Here is a 16526-nt window from a genome sequence, read left to right as displayed (position 1 = left end):
AAAGTCCATGATCCTGTGCCCCCTTTGCTTGTTCAAACAGAATAGGACTACTTGGTTGTTTGTTTGAATGAGAATGCTCTTCACCTGGAAGCAGCGAATGAATGTTAAGAGAACATGTGATTGCGCTCAATTCTAGGAGGTTGATTTGAAATTTTTCTTCAAATGAATTCAAAAGAGCGTTATGTGTGGGTCTCCCAACCTTTTGTGGAGACATTTGTCGCTAATGTAGCTTGCTAAGGAAGTAGATGGAGTGGAGATCCCTCCTGAAGGAGGTAGGAATCTAGCCACTAGCATAGATCCAGTTTCACTTGCTGCGAATTCTGACTTTGGTTGACAAGGGTTGAGCGAGCTGGTACCATTAGGAGCAGAGACCCCCAATGCAGGAGCCATATGTGAAGGCAGATTAGTGCAACTAACATGAATTGCTGCTGCCATGCTGTTCAGAATGAATAGAACTTCTCTAGACATTGACTGATCTGTAGTCAACAGTTTGTACACAAGAGAACAAAGTATTTGCCAGATCTGACAGGAGGAAAGCTCTCTCCTGTAGAGAATCTAACCATGCTCAAATTAAATTGATTTGCTGAGAGGGAATTAGAGAATTTCTTGAAATTCAGTAGGAGTCCTATGATTGTAGCAGTTGTACTGCCTTTTGCAGGGAGGTTAGTACACCTTCCTCAGAGAGAGTTAGCTGTCACAAGCCAGTTGTCCAAGAAAGGGAAGTTTCAGACGCCCTGACACTACAGATGAGCTACTACTACACCAGGCACTTGGTGAAGATCTTCTGTGCTGCTAAGAGGTTGAAGGGGAGCATTCTGTACTTATAGGTGAAGAGTCCACCATAAAATCACAGGTAATGCTAGCGGAAGAATGGATGGGAATATGCCCAATAACTACAGCTCTGAGCCACTCACAAATATACATTCATAATCAGAACATAAAACAAACTTTAGTTCAAATAAAAGACATTAATATATCCTTAAATCTCCAGGCCTAGTTTAAGCAAGGTTAGAAAAAGCTAACAAAAAAAAAATGTTTCCAATAATTTTTTTAATGATTTATGCACAATTTGTTAAATACAAGGCAGTTGGTAGTACGTTCTATAGCTCAGGAGTAGCCACAGAAAATGTCCTCTCAGATCTCTGCAAACCGAACACTGGGAAGATCAAGTCTCTTGAAGGATTATGCACTTCTAACATGGAGCTCATCCATGGTAAGTTCTCTGTGTTGGTCATCTTAAAAACTAAACAAGCTACGTTGCAACAAACTCATCTCAACAATGTTCAGGCTTCTCAAATCTAGAATGAGTCTCAGTCCCCTGGATTACTTGGTGATAATAGAAACATAGAAAATGACGGCAGAAGAAGACCAATCGGCCCATCCAGTCTGCCAAGCAAGCTTCACACTTCTTTTTTCTCATACTTATCTGTTTCTCTTGGCTCTTAGTAACCTTAGGATCTATTTCCCTTTCACCCCCACCATTAATGTAGAGAGCAGTGATGGAGCTGCTTCCAAGTGAAATATTAATGCATGAAGTATTAGTTTTTCTTCTCCCCTGCCGTTTAGCAGAGAGCTATGCTTGATATGCATTGAAAGTGAAGTATGCCTTGAACGTCACATTAACTATCATCTAATATTGAAATGCCTAATAATTGGCAATTGAATAAGCCTAATTGGTAATACCTATAGCCCATGAACCCATCCCTGTTTTTTTGTTTTTTTTCTTTTTTTAATTTGGAGATGGCAGCCCTCCATCCTTCCGCTCCGTGAAGGTGGAACACCAACCACTGGCCACTGGCATCCCGCTCCGTGAATGCCTCTGTGGCTACTGCCGCTCCGTGCAGTGTTTTGCTGCCTCCTCTTTATACGCTTCCTCTAGACCTGATGGATCCACAATGTTTATCCCACGCCCCTTTGAAGTCCTTCGCAGTTTTGGACTTCACCACTTCCTCCGGAAGGGCATTCCAGGCATCCACCACCCTTTCCGTAAAGAAATACTTCCTGACATTGGTTCTTAGTCTTCCTCCTTGGAGCCTCAGCTCGTGACCTCTGGTTCTGCTGATTTTTTTCTGACGGAAAAGGTTTGTCGTTGTCTTTGGATCGTTAAAGTTTTTCAAGTATCTGAAAGTCTGAATCATATCACCCCTGCTCCTCCTTTCCTCCATGGTGTACATATTTAGATTCTTCAATCTCTCCTCGTATGACATCTGAAGATAAGGAAGTAGCAGGAGTAGATTCCTTAGCTATGGTGAAGAGAAGAAAGATTCTATTGACTATTATTTGAAGGCGTGACTCCCCTTCCTGGATTGAAGGTGAAGCAATGAAGTGTGGGAAGCTGGGAGAAAACACACATACAGTATCCACACTCCACAAACTCGAGAACCCAGCGATCTTTGATGATCTTGTGCCACTCCTCCAGGTGGTCCTGCATTCTCTCCCCTACCAAACTTGGTCCAAGCTTTGGCTGGACTACTTGTGTTTTTTGTTGATGGCACTCATACTGTGGATTGCGAACTGGAAATTGTTGCAGAGGCAACATTCAGTATAGTTGATATTAGGAATGAGCAGTCATTGATCATTTGTTTCACATTGCGCGTGTACTATGGAAGGCTTACTCATGTACTAGAGGCATGAGTGTAATGTGAAATGGATGACCAACACATGCATGTGCCTAGTTGCTATTGCCGAAGGGGGTGCCTCTGGAAACATGGACTTTTAAAAAGCGAAGAAATGGCACCTTGCAGAAGACTGAATCCTGAGACATGGAGAAGGACTGGACTGCCATATGATCTTTTATTTTAGCAACAGTTTCTCTAAGCTCTCCTCTGAAAAGGTATCACTTGGATATAGGATGTGCCAACTTGTCATGGACATTGTGTTGAGTACTGGCTCTCAACCAAGTCATACAGCATACTCTGATGGACATGATGTGCTGTCATGAAATGCTTAAGTGGATCGAAGATGGCAATCACACCCTTCTACATCTAGAGAAGCTGAGGATATGAAACTCCGCCTTCACCAGGTAGAAGAAAAAGGTTTCAGTTTTTGTATACACTCAAGTCCTGAACCATGTGGAATTGGTGAGCAGAGATTTGTGCACTAAACAAAGCTTTGGAAGACCTTTTAACCAAAGTTGTCCAGTGGCCTAGGATCCTTCCCTGGTGGAGTATATTCATGTTTTCTTTATTCTTTAAAGAATAAATTCCACCACAAATAATTGGTGGGGTAATTGTATTCCAGATCCCATAGATTTTCTACTCTATATTTAAAGGTCTAGTTTCTTTGATACTGGGCACAGAAAACAGGATTTTCCCACATTCAGATTTGTAATTCTTGTAGGATACTATGAATAAGGATTACTGCTGACTCAGATGGTGTTTCCAGAATTTGGAGGCGGCCAAAAAATGCTCGCACAAGCATCTTCATCTCTACGCACATTAATTCCAAGTGTTTAACAGTTTGCCCAGAAATCATTATTTAGAAAGGTCTTCCAGTGGAGACAAGTGTTCTGGAAGGTCAGGAAAGGGGTCCAAAAGGGATCTCAGACCATTCTTCAGAGCCTAGAGGAGTGGGAACACTGATCCAGGACCCCAATGTGACAGAGGACCCTGGTTGCTTCAGGAGGGGTATATTCCTGGTGGAATTCCTCTGGCTGGCGGGACTCCACGTCAAAAGAATGCCTTGCAAGGGGATTCTGATGGAGTATTTAAAAATATTTATATTCCACACACACAGACTTGTTCTAGTTGGATTTCAGTTAATGTACATAAAGGATGAAAACACTTAAAATGTTATGAACTAAAGTATTCAGATGAAAACAAACCAATAGCCATCCTTTAACAAGAAGCACATGTACACAGCTCTAGAGGGCTGAAAAGCACTAGAATATCAGCATGATGTAGCCTTTTTAAATGCCTTTAGACAGGAGATGAAGCAAAGCAGTTCAGGGAGACAGTTCCATAATTGTGGGGCTGAGACAGAAAAAGCCCACTCTCTGGTTGATTCAAGATGGACTGCTCTTATTGATTGTATCTTCAAGAGATTTGTTTGCATGGCAATTTCTTATGTTCTTATACAATACAGCGTTGAACCAGGGAACTGATTCATTATAAAGTAGTTCATAGATCAGTCAAAATTCTGTATTGTACTCTGCCACCCAAATCAGAAATCCCAGGACTCCTTGTGGGAGTAAATCTGATATCTTGGAAAGAAAAAATTGGAAGGTATTTTCCTTATCTTTGGACATCTAGTCAAGGGACTGCTTGCCTTTTGCCCTGGAGTGGGTGGAAGAATCTCTCATTCTGTTACAAGATGTGTAATCTTCCATTTTGGTATGCTTTGTTTTCTGCCTCAATGTTTTAATGCTGTGGAATATAAAACTGTTGAATAAATTAATCTTCTCAGCTCAGTAAAATTTGAATTGGAGGCCAAATGGATGTGAAAGGTACTAGAGAAAAAAAATGGGATCTAGAGTCTCCAGGTGTACTCCTTGTTCCTTTAATTTTGTTGGTGCAAGGTCTCTGGTAATTGGTGGGGTGGGGGGTTGGGATAGGGGTATTGTATCCCCTTCTGCCCCTGTCAAAATTTGATAATGAAGCAACCTGCCCTGATAGTAAAGGTGTTGAAGACTGATGCACTTCACTCTCCAAGGCTCACTGTGTTGATTGTATCAAGGATTTACACACTGATGGCATCTGTCTAGTGCATCACCGGCTGCTTCAGCAGTTCCATTGAGTGGTGCCTTCTTTCTTTGATGCCTGTCAGTTACTTGACCCTGAGGATTCAGCCTGTTCCGCCAATGGGAGAGATACCTTTGAGGAGCTCCTGCTTAATTCAATTCCTGGGGAAGCAGATGAGGCTGTGTTTCAGGAAGACCACAAACTGCAGCTTAAGAGAGACTTATGCAGATCCTCCATGTTCCAGGCATGCGGTGATATCCATCTACAATAAGTTGGCCTGGTTGTGTTCTGATCCCAGGCAGCAGTAACAGAGTTCATGTTCATTAGTAATGAACATTAGTCTACCACAAATACAGTCTTTGAATCAACTCACCATAGATTTTTATGAAATGATATGAAAATATTCTTAGTTTCCCTTTTTTTTCCTTTTAGTAGCACTGAAAAGTGCTGTTTAGGGGCTAAGGCAGTGAGGCAACTTTAAAAGAAAAAAGTTGATATTCACAGGAAAAAAAAAAAGATGGAAGTTTACATCCATGCTGATGCTTGGACAGAAGAAAAAAAAAAAAAAAAAAAAAAAAAGATTGAGGGGGCTCATGAGCCAATGCCAGAGCAAGAATTTCCACACATATTCAGTAGAACAAAAGCTCTACTAGCTAAGAGAGAGGTCTGTTCTGTGCTGCCAAATGACATCACCCACATGCAATGGCTAACTCAGCCCTGCTTATTGCAGAAAAAAAAAAAATACTATCTGGTTGTGAAAAACTGGGCAATTTGATGTGCAGGACCGACCTTTCATTCCTTAAAAGCAATTCAAGGGCTAACTGCACACAGTCATGCAGAGAACCTGGGATCGATTCCCCAAGTTGGCTCATCTGCTTCTTGGATTGGCAGGGACTGGAGATGCTACACAGGTGGCATTCACAGGGCATGGAAGGGGGAAGCGCCAGTTATCACACACCAGGAATACCTAGCGGCTGGATGTAGGGCCTATGATTGCAGGGTTCCAGGAGCTTTGCTGCATAGATCCTGGTTGAGAACTGTCACTCCAATCAATGACTGGACTAAAGTAAGTTGGGAGAGGATATTAAAAACAAAAAAATAGGGTGATTGCCAATGAAGACTCATGGTGCCATAGTTCAATATAGCACAGTTTTGACTGAACAGGAAGCCCAAAGGATCAAGAAAATGCTTAGCAAAAAAAAAAAAAAAAAAATTCAAAAATAGATTTTTGCACATTTAAAGGTTAGGCATTTAGCTACCAAACATAATCACTGATACTCATCATCTAAAGCAGGGGTCGGGAACCCATGGCTCGCGAGCCAGATATGGCTCTTTTGAGGGCTGCATCTGGCTCGCAGACACGTGTCGCCATACTTCGCGGTTCCCCGCTGACCCAGCTGCTCCCCGGTCCTCCGCCGCCCGGGCTTAAAATGCTGTCAGCCCGGGCGGAACGCGGCAGGACAGCTGGAGTCAGCGGCACCGGCGTGCTCTCTTCTCCTCCCCCCCCCCCCCCCCCGCGGCCCGGAAGAGGAAGTGGAGAGCATCGGGTGCCTGCGCGGGAAGAAGAGACCACACTAGCGTGGTCTCTTCTTCCGCGCAGGCACCCGATGCTCACCACTTCCTCTTCCGGGCCGCGGGGGGGAGGAGAAGAGAGCACGCCGACTGGAGTCATCCGGGTGCCTGCGCGGGAGTCATCGGGTGTCAGCCGGGTGCCAGCGCTGGAGTCATCGGGTGCCTGCGCGGGTCTTCCCGCGCAGGCACCCGATGCTCTCCACTTCCTCTTCCGGGCCGCGGGAAGAAGAGAGCACGCCGGTGCTCTCTTCTTCCCGCGGCCCGGAAGAGGAAGTGGAGAGCATCGGGTGCCTGCGCGGGAAGAAGACTGCAGCGCGGCTCGGAGGAAAATGAAAATCTTCAACCGCGGCCGATGGGACTCCGCCTTCGCCTCCGCGAGGGCTGAAAATGAAGGAGGTTAGCGTTGGGAGGTGGCTGCTGCTGCCGCGAGTTCCCGGGGGGGGGGGGGGGGGGGAAGGGGGAGAGAGAGAGTGAATGAGCGAGCAAGCATGTGTGTTTGAGATCCTGTGTGTGTGAGTGAGAGATTGCATGTATGTGAATGATTGAGAGCCTGTATATGTGAAAGAGAGTATGTCTGTGATTGAGATCCTGCCTGTGAGAGAGAGAGCATGAATGTAAGTTTACCATTGGGAACCTGTATGTGTAAGTTTGTAATTGAAAACCTGTTTGTTTGAAAGAGTATGTGTGTATGATTGAGATCCTTTGTGTGTGAGAGAGATCATGTGTATGTATGATTAAGAGCCTGTGTGTATAAGTAAGAGAGAGATCATGTGTGTCTGTGTCTGATTGACAGCTGGTTTAGGTGATGGAGCATGTGAGTATGTGATTGAGAGCCTGTGTTTAAATGAGAGAGAGAGACCATGTGTGTCTGTGTGATTGAGAGCTGATTTAGGTGAGGGAGCATGTGAGTATGTGATTGAGAGCCTGTGTTTAAATGAGAGAGAGAGACCATGTGTGTCTGTGTGTGATTGAGAGCTGATTTAGGTGAGGGAGCATGTGAGTATGTGATTGAGAGCCTGTGTGTAAATGAGAGAAAGAGAGGACATGTTTGTAAGCATGTGAATGAGAGTCTGTGTGTGAGAGAAAAAGACAGCATGTATTTATGTGATTGAAAGCCTGTGTGTGTGTAAGCGTGAAAAGATAGACAGCATGTGTGTAAATGTGTAATTAAGAGCCTATATAAGTGAGAGAGAAAAAACATTTGTATATGTGAGTGACTGAGAGCATGTGTGTATAGGTGTGTCATTGAGAGCCAGTGTGAGAGAGAGCGCTGGTATGTGACTGAGAGAGGAGAAAGTTCCAAGCAAACCACCCCACCTCCTGCTAATTCAGAACAATCTCAGGACACCTGGATATCAAACGTTCCCAGGTATGCAGAGCAAAAAAATTTTTGTATCCTTATTATTTTTCATTACTGGATCTTTGTGTCTGCTATTTTGAAATATTTTGTTGGTATCTGGAAATGTTTTATATGAGTTTTTAATTATTGGATATTCCACTCATCAGCTGTTTCGAAATATGTTCTTTTTGTTAGTACAGTTTTACTGCTGATGATTTTATATTTCTTGATTTGTTTTATAAGGATGTGTGATGTTTCTTTTTTCCTTTGTTACACTGCATACAGAGACTCTGGCTTGTTGCAGTTTCCAATTCAGTTTTTGTCTGCATGCTTCTTGTTATGCGTTTTGGTCTCTTTATTCTATGTTAGGTGAGGGACAGCACGTGATTCAGGTGAGGTTTTCTGCTGGCGTGTAGTTTCTGTGTAGGACTCTATAGCAGCCTGACTTGGTCCGTTTTCCTAATAGGAGATGTATTGGTGTCTTAAGGCCTGGTGTAATATTTTCAGAGACTTATTGTACTTTAAAAGTGTGATCTTACATAAAATGCACACATTTACTTGTATTTAGTTTTAAACATATTGTATGGCTCTCATGGAATTACATTTTAAAATATGTGGCGTTTATGGCTCTCTCAGCCAAAAAGGTTCCTGACCCCTGATCTAAAGTCACCTCTCTCTGTTATTCCTCTATTCTCCTCACTTCCAATAGAGTGGATCACATTTGTACATATGTAGCATATGGTAACTGATAAGTGACAGTTAAAACATGGCCTAAGCCTTTACGACCTTAAAGGTCAAATAGTCTTAAACTGAGCTCCATAATTCACAGGGGAGCCAATGTAAAGCCTTCAGCTTTTCCCCAGATTTTATGGAGAAATGTGTCAAAAATTGCCAGAATGAATCTGGGAAAAATTCAGACTTGATACAGATGTGCTGCAAATTGAATCTAAATTAATCTGCCTATTGTGAACCAATGAATCAGAAAATCGGTCTGAACTCGATTCCCCAAGTTTGAGGACACCATAGCAGAAAACACATTTTTTAAGAAATTATTCACCCAACAAACCTGTGAACTCCTGGGAGGCCTAAAATAGTTTGCTGCTTTGAATTAATATATATATTTTTTTAAGTTGATGAATCTCTAATTTCAATGCACAGTCATGCGATGTGTACGACAGATCGCAATGCTGAATTTTTCCCAATTGTTTCATAAGATAACAGAAGTGAAGCATCTGAAATTTAAGCAAGCCAGGTACAGTACTTAAATAAGCAGCATTTGTGCTTAAGTGAAAATAAAACTGAGGACAACTTCCCTTAAAGAACCAAATCAGATTCTTTCTATCACAGTTTAGAGTCAAGAGTCTGGCCAACGGATGCACAGACAGGCCTCAAGATGTGAACATTACAAGATTTCAGACCTGAAATTTAACAAAAATCTAAAATCAAGATTGTACTGTAGGGGTGGGGAGAAGAAGAGGTGAAATTATATGGAAGAAAGACTAATGAAATTGTTGCATTTACTTACTTCCTTGTGGTCCATAAAACTTCACTACGAATTCATTGAGTCCTCCTAAGATCGTGACTTCATGTTTGCTCTCGATACTGAAGCAGCAGGTTAAGGAATGTGAAACAGTACACGTAAAATTAACATTTTATCAATCTGCGACAAAGCCAGGATGACTGCTCTAGAATAAAGATTCAAAACATAACTCAATTTTTCCAGTTTTGCTTAAACAGGACAAAGGATTTGCCTTTCAGTCTCTCTGCTTTTGCAATAACTAAGAACCAAACTGCCTTTTCTGCTTGTACTGTACCATATAGTGCTCTTGGGTCAGGTTCACAAAACTTTATTGGTATGACAATTTGTACTGTGTTACCACAGTATTATAGAAAATGTTTAAAAAAATAAAATGGTGGCAAGCTCAGAGGCTCAGTGACAGCACTACCATGTGGAAGGTCCACAGTTTAATCCTAGAGTTGAGTCTTCTGCTCTCGACGTCAGCTGGGATTGCTGCAGAGGAAACATTCACAGCCTAGGTGGGGAAAATAGAATCATTGATTAAGGGTGACACCTAGTGGCCACATTCAAGGCTCATGACACCAGGATTGCAGAGAACTGGTGCACGGCACCCAGTACCTGGACCAGGACCATCATTGCAATGACTAGACTAAATATACAGGGGGTAGGAATAGGAGAAAAATCCCCAGGCAGTTGCAAATGAAGGCTCATGGTGCCAGATCCCAGGCCTGGTTCTGATTGAGCTGGAAATATAAAAGGCAAAGGAGGAGGAGGAGGAAGAAGAAACTTCTAGGTTAAATATATAGGAAATGGAATTGGATGGGATACATCCAAGGGTACTAAGAGAATATAAAATCCTGGCAGCTCCACTGGCTGAGCTTTTCAATGCTAGTTCTAGAGGACTGGAGACAAGCATATGTGGGTTCCTATTCATAAAAGTGGAAGTAAGGAGGAGGTTGGGAACTACAGACTGGTTAGTCTGACCTCTGTGGTGAGCAAATTAATGGAATCACTGCTAAAACAGTGCAGTTTCTGGAATCCAATGGATTGCAAGATATGACTCAACTCTGTTTTATTAGAGGTGGACCTTGTCGGATGAATCTGGTCACCCAATCAAGAAACTGATCAGAGAATTGAATCAAGGGGGAGTGCTGGATGTAGTGTGTTTGAATTTCACTGGGGCCTTTGACATGGTTCCACAAGTGACTTATAAATAAGTTGAGTGCCTTTGGTATGGACCCTGGAGCAACTGACTTGGTTAGAGGCTGGCTGGATGGGAGGTTAAAAGAAGGTGAAGTTTACTCTGAAGAAATGGGGGGGGGGGGGGGGGGGGGAGAGGTACCTCAGGGATCGAGCCTTGGACTGCTTTCTTTTCTACTTTTTCGTGAGTAACATAGTAGAAGGATTGTTAGGAAAGGTTTGTCTTTTTACCAACAATAGCAGGATATGCAGCAAAAGTTTCCATGCACAGGAGAGAAGCCTCTTTCAACAGAAAAGAGGCTCTAGAACAGTGGTTCTCAACCCTGTCCTGGGGACCCCCCCAGCCAGTCCGGTTTTCAGGATATCCACAATGAATATGCATGAGAGAAAATTTGCACACGCAAATTTTCTCATATGCATATTCATTGTGGATATCCTGAAAACCGGACTGGCTGGGGGGGTCCCCAGGACAGGGTTGAGAACCACTGTTCTAGAATGAGGGGTCATGGAATGAGAGAGAAAAGGGGTAGACTCAGGAGTAATCTTAGGAAATATTTCTTTATAGAGGATGGTGGATGTGTGGAACGGCCTCCAAGTGGAGGTGCTGGAGACAAAAAAAAAAGGTATCCAAATTCAAGAAAACATAGGATAAATACAGGGGGGATTGTTGAGGAAGTGATGGGAATTTTAAGACTAAATCAATTAGGCGGATGGCAGACTGGATAAGCCATATGGCCTTTTTCTGCCGTCATGTTTCTATGTAAAGTTCTAGGGTAATTCTAAGTCCTCCATCCATGAACAAAACAGACAGTACTGACATGAGTTGCCTAACAGAGTACTGGGTGGAGAACAGGAGAAGCCAGGGTTCAAATCCCATTTCTTTCACTGACACTCCTTGTGACCCTGGGCAAGTCACATTACTCAGCATTGCCTGGGGTACAAATTTAAATCAGGTAGTTCCCTGCCAGAGGGCTTACAGTGTGTACCTGAATTTATTTATAATTCACCTTGTGCTCAGATTTGGAAAAGCAAATAATTAAGTCTAAATCTGTGCCCTAGACCCTGTTTATTAAAATTTGATTACTTGCCTCTCATTACAAAACAAGGCAAGGAACAATAAATTTGTAAACCTGTCTTCTTTTAAAGGGGAATTCTGGAGGGGATAGGGGAGAGACCAATACTAATTGCATTAAAAGAAATATCCCAAAACTAAGTCACTCTCTTCTAAATGCTATATTTAGAGATTAAGTAGTGTTAATACAAACTATACAAATTATTATTTGAAGACAAAGTCAAACCACATACCCTATTTCTCTTTTCAACATATGCATAGTTCTTCTCTAAAATTTTTATAATATAATTTAGTCCCTTTGCATTGTAAGGCAAAGTTATCCTTATACATAAATACTTCTATTTAATCATGTTAACAAATGAAACGTGTCATCCTTCTCAGTATACTCCAAGCACCTTATTTCTCAGCACTCACCAGATAAATATGAGCCTGACAAAGCTGACCAGTACTAGAGCTATCAACTAATTTAAAAAATCTGTCTTGGCAGAAGTAAGCACGAAATAGTTTATCCTCCTCTGCTGCACAGCAGAAACTGTGCATGCGCCTTTTCTGATAATTACCAACAGACTTAATATCAGCAGCAAGCAAGATAGCTTCCTGTTGAGTCATCTTCCACGTGTGATATTCTTAATACAAGTTAAAGGATAAAGCAGGCAGCATGAGAAACTTGGGTGTCACCTCTCAACAGAAGCACAGAGAACACGCTCAACTAGAGGGAAGATTGCAGACTATGCATTGGAGTCTCTACTCGATCAGCAACATGCTCAAGATCACCATTTCCTTGTGCATCCGTTTACCCAACTGTAAAATAGACAGCAATGCACATTTCCCCCTCCAAGCCTTTCTAGCAACTCTTATGCATTCCAACTGTAAGAATATAGTGCTGAGCTTTCCTCCACACCAAAGGGAGCAGGTTGCATGTTTTTCAAATCAAAACACCAGGAGTTAGGCTTCTAAGTTGGCCCTTTTGAAAATTTACTAGGGCTGAGCATTTGGTTCCTAGTTTCATTATACCTCTAAATTTAGGAGCCTGAAGAGTGGGTGGCTATAGGGTTGAGTTAGGGTGGGGAAAAAAGTTAAGAGCTTGGCAGGGATTTGTAGAAACAGGTACCTAATCTAGGAGCCTCAAACTAGGAAAATGAAGAGGCCTAAATGTGAATTTTCAGCTGAAAACTTAGGTTCCTAACTTAGCTCAGTTTTGGGGGTTTTTTTTAATCTGCATCCTGATTTTTACCTATTACATATTGTTAAATATCTTAAAACTGTGATATGCTTGAGATATTTGCATATGCTGGTGACCTGGTATATGCAAATCTCTCATGAATATTTATTGTGGCTATCTGGAAAACCACACTAGCTAGGTATCCCTCCAGGGTGCGAACCACTGCTTTAGAGAAAAAGATTAAAAAAAAAAAAAAGGCTGCGCAAAAATGAGAAGCTTAAGGAGTTTTATTTTAAGATCCACTATTATAAATGCACTACCTCCCACCAAGAAACCACACTACAAAGTAACCATGGAGGGCAAAATTCAGTAGGCCAATTAGTAAACAATTTATCCAGCTAGTTAGCCGGATATCTTGCCCTGTATATTCAGCAGGATAGACATTCCGCTTGTCTTCCAAATTTTTTTAAGAAACTATCCTCTAAATATGACACTGGAATATAATGGCTTAAGGTATGGCCAGTCCACCCCCCCCCCCCCCCCCCCCCCCCGAGTCCTCACAGTCCGTGCCAGGAGCAAGTTATTACCTTTACCCGCTCCTAGTGCAGAGTCTGTCAGATTCTGCACTGGAAGTGAAAGTTACACACTATTAACAGTAATAAGGAGTTCCCCCTTACAGGCAAAATTGGGATTCTGGTCTGTGGAATCACCATAACAATAGTGGAAAGGACTGGCTGGAACATTCATTCCGTCTCCTTTGTCAAAGTAAAGAAATGTCACTGTATTGGTGATTTGATCAGGGTGAATGGTGAGTCCTCTGGCCCAGGTGGTGAGCCATTCTCTTCCGAGAGCAGGATAGGCTCCTGCATCAGAATGGGCAGTCTGCTGAAAGTAAGTGGCACTATAGAGGCTGCCTCTTCTGCAGTCTCTAGAAAGAGACCTTCTGTCACTAGTCTAGGCGAGGTGAGTGCCCTGGCTATTGGTGGAGGTAAAGGCAACCTAAATCCTTCCCTTGCAGATCTAGGATGGACTGTATACAATTGTGTTGGCAAAGCAGCTTGAAGTGAGAAGCAGATAAGTCAGTAGTTTTGATGGGGTAGAATGCTTAGACTGCTTGGACAGATGTTTGGAGACGCACATCAAGGAATCTGGAGCAGGATGACTGTATTGCATGGGTTGCAATGGGGGTGCACTGTGCATCCTGGGATCATGTGATAGAGGAGGAGGTGCACCATGCAACCAAAGGATGGATTTATCTAGGCCACTCACTTCACAGGCGTCGGGGCATCGAGCATGAATAACCTTGGCATGTCATGCATATCTGTGCAGAATACATCAGGCGACTCAATGCATTGTGTATCAGGGATGCAGATGTCGTTTGTGCCGTGATGGCCGCATCAAGAGTGTGCTACACTTAACAGCATTTGTGCTTCTTTGACTCAGGCTGCAATGGTTGCAGCAATTGAGGCTGCTTTGTCTTTAACACAGGGCAGCAGGTTGAATTTAACTCCATGCTTCGGCCTGAGTAGACAAGGGAGTTTGAGGAACTCCTGCTCAACTGTTTTTCTGGCAAGGCAGACTACCTGCACTGCAGGACAAGGTCCTTCTGTGACTCTGGAGAAATTCAGTTTGATATGATGTGCACTAGGACACTGCGAGCACAAGGACATCTATCCACAGGTATAGCAGTTCTTCTCGTCATGTCCTGGTCCAAGGCTTTGATAAAAGCTCAGGGCCGTTGGTACAGGACATAACCCTGCCACAGATATAGCTTTTGAACCCACTCATCACTATTTACTTTCTTCTAGACTGATGTGATTTTGTTTGGGGTTTTTTTTAGTATCACTGAAAAGTGCTGTTGTGTGGCTGCCAAAGCAGTGAGGCAACAGAGGAAAGTGTTTGGGAGGCAAAAAACACCAAAAGCAGAGGAATTTTGTGAAAAATAAGGACAGACAAGGTACATGTCCATGCTTGAGTTTGGACAAAAAAAAATGAATGAGGCGGCTCATGAAACACCGGCACAGAAACTCCCAGACAAGCTCAGCAGAGCGCAAAGTTCTGCAAGCTTGGAGAGATGAGTCTGTTCGGTGCTGCCAGATGTTGCCTACCCACCATGTAATGGCTAACTCGGCCTGCTTACTGACGGAAAAAGACCCAAAGGTCCATCCAGTCTACCCAGCAAGTTGTTTAGGGTAGTAACTGCAGTCACAGAAGAGGCTGACTTGGATATAGAACAGTCAGACATGGTACACAGAGAACCATCACTGAGATTAGTTATAACAGGCTAGGAAGAAAGGAAGTAGCAGCACAATATATACATATCTTCATTTATTCTGGTGTGATACAGGGACCTCCTTTGCAGGAAAAAAATGGATAAAGATTTAATTGAAAAAATACACATTATTATTATGAAAGGGGAAGTGCTATTGCTAGCTGATTTCAGTCTGCCTTATGTTTACACAGCCCAGGTGCACTGTCTACAGCAGGGAGATCCTAGACTGCATACAGGAAAAAAAAAACAAAAAACCAGCTCCAGAAACTGGTAACTGAACCAACTCAGGAGGGGGCAATACAGGATCTGGTGATCACAAACAGGGAGAATGTTTCTGATGCCATAATGGGGTGAGGAGGGGATTACCTGGGATCCTTAGATCAGCATTAGAATGCAGGCGCTGATGGTTCATTCAAAGGCGAGGAAAATTAACTTTAAGATGGGGGGAGTACATCAAGGGTGGAATAAGCTAGGGGAAGTATGTTAGGAAGGTAAAAGGAGAGAGGAAACCATGGTTTTCTAAAGGGGCTGAAAAGAAAAGGAAAAAAAGGTTAGTGTTCATAAACTACAAAAGATCGCAAAAAAAAAGACAAACCGGCAAAAATATCAGGAGAAGCCAAGAAAAGCTGGCAAAGTAGTTAATCACCGAGAAATAACTATAGCTAATACAGTAAAAAGGCAAGAGTTTTTTAGATTATTAGTGACAGGAGAAAGTGTAAAAAATGGGGTGGCAAGACTCAAAAGGTGAAGAGGTGTGAATACGCAGAGGAGGACAAAGACAAAAGCAGAAGTACTTTATTTCTGTTCAATGCTGAAAGAAAAAGCTTGGAATAAGACCACAAATATCTGCTACAAACTGAACACAGAAATGAGGTAGACCTCAAATCCATTTTTAGACCTTATTCATGAAGAGCTAGCAAAATTAAAAGTAGATAAAGCAGTGAGCCAAACCGGATCCAACCAAGGGTATTAGAGGAACTTAGGGGCGTTCTGGCAGCTCCACTGTCTGACATTAATGCTTTATTTTTACACAGTTAGGAAGTTGTTCCAAAGGATTGGAGTGAGGAAAATGTGGTTCCTCTTCATAAAAGTGCAAGTAAGGAGGAATCTGAGAACTACAGACCTTGGTGATGAGAAAATACATAAGATTATTGCTAACACACAAAGTTCAGTTTCTGGAATCCAATTATAGGACTTCAGGATCCGAGGCAGCATGGTTTCACCAGAGGTAGGTTTTGTCAGATGAATCTAATCAATTTCTTTGATTGGGGGACCAGAGAAATATATTAGGGGAAAGCACTAGATGTAATGTACTTAGATTTCAGCAGGGAATCGGATGCTAAACTGCATAAGCATAACCAAACCAAGTGTCCGAGTTATGAGCCATAAAGTGACTGACTAGGTTAGAAACAAGTCGATTGAGAGGCAATAAAGGTCAGTGGTAAATGGGGTTCACTCAAGGGAATGGGGGGAGGGGAAGTTACCAGTGCTGTGCTTTACATCGGCCCAGTTCTCCAACATTTTTGTCAGAAATATTTCTGAAGAGCTATTGGGAAAGGTTGGCCTTTTTATGGATGATTCCAAAACATGCAACAGGGTAGATGCTCTAGAAGGTGTGAAAACATGGAGGATCTAGTGAAGCTTGAGAAATGTTCGAGAGTTTGGAAGCTAAAATTTAATGTTGCGAAATGCAGGATTATGCACCTGGGTT

At 42.6% G+C, this 16526-nt stretch overlaps 1 protein-coding gene across 1 annotated transcript in view; it reads right to left on the bottom strand.

Annotated features, from left to right (window-relative positions):
• Nucleotides 1–16526, bottom strand: part of UBE2H (ubiquitin conjugating enzyme E2 H) — a 135401-nt gene that overhangs the window by 70446 nt on the left and 48429 nt on the right. Inside the window, exon 2 of the mRNA XM_029615617.1 lies at nt 9116–9192. Within this exon, the coding sequence (XP_029471477.1) occupies nt 9116–9192 (77 nt within the window). The remainder of the gene's footprint in view (nt 1–9115; nt 9193–16526) is intronic.

The sequence above is a fragment of the Rhinatrema bivittatum genome, chromosome 9, assembly GCF_901001135.1.
Source record: "Rhinatrema bivittatum chromosome 9, aRhiBiv1.1, whole genome shotgun sequence".
In the NCBI taxonomy this organism is placed as follows: domain Eukaryota; kingdom Metazoa; phylum Chordata; class Amphibia; order Gymnophiona; family Rhinatrematidae; genus Rhinatrema; species Rhinatrema bivittatum.
The sequence above is the reverse complement of the archived record's forward strand: the minus strand, read 5'-3'. Positions and strand labels throughout refer to the sequence as shown.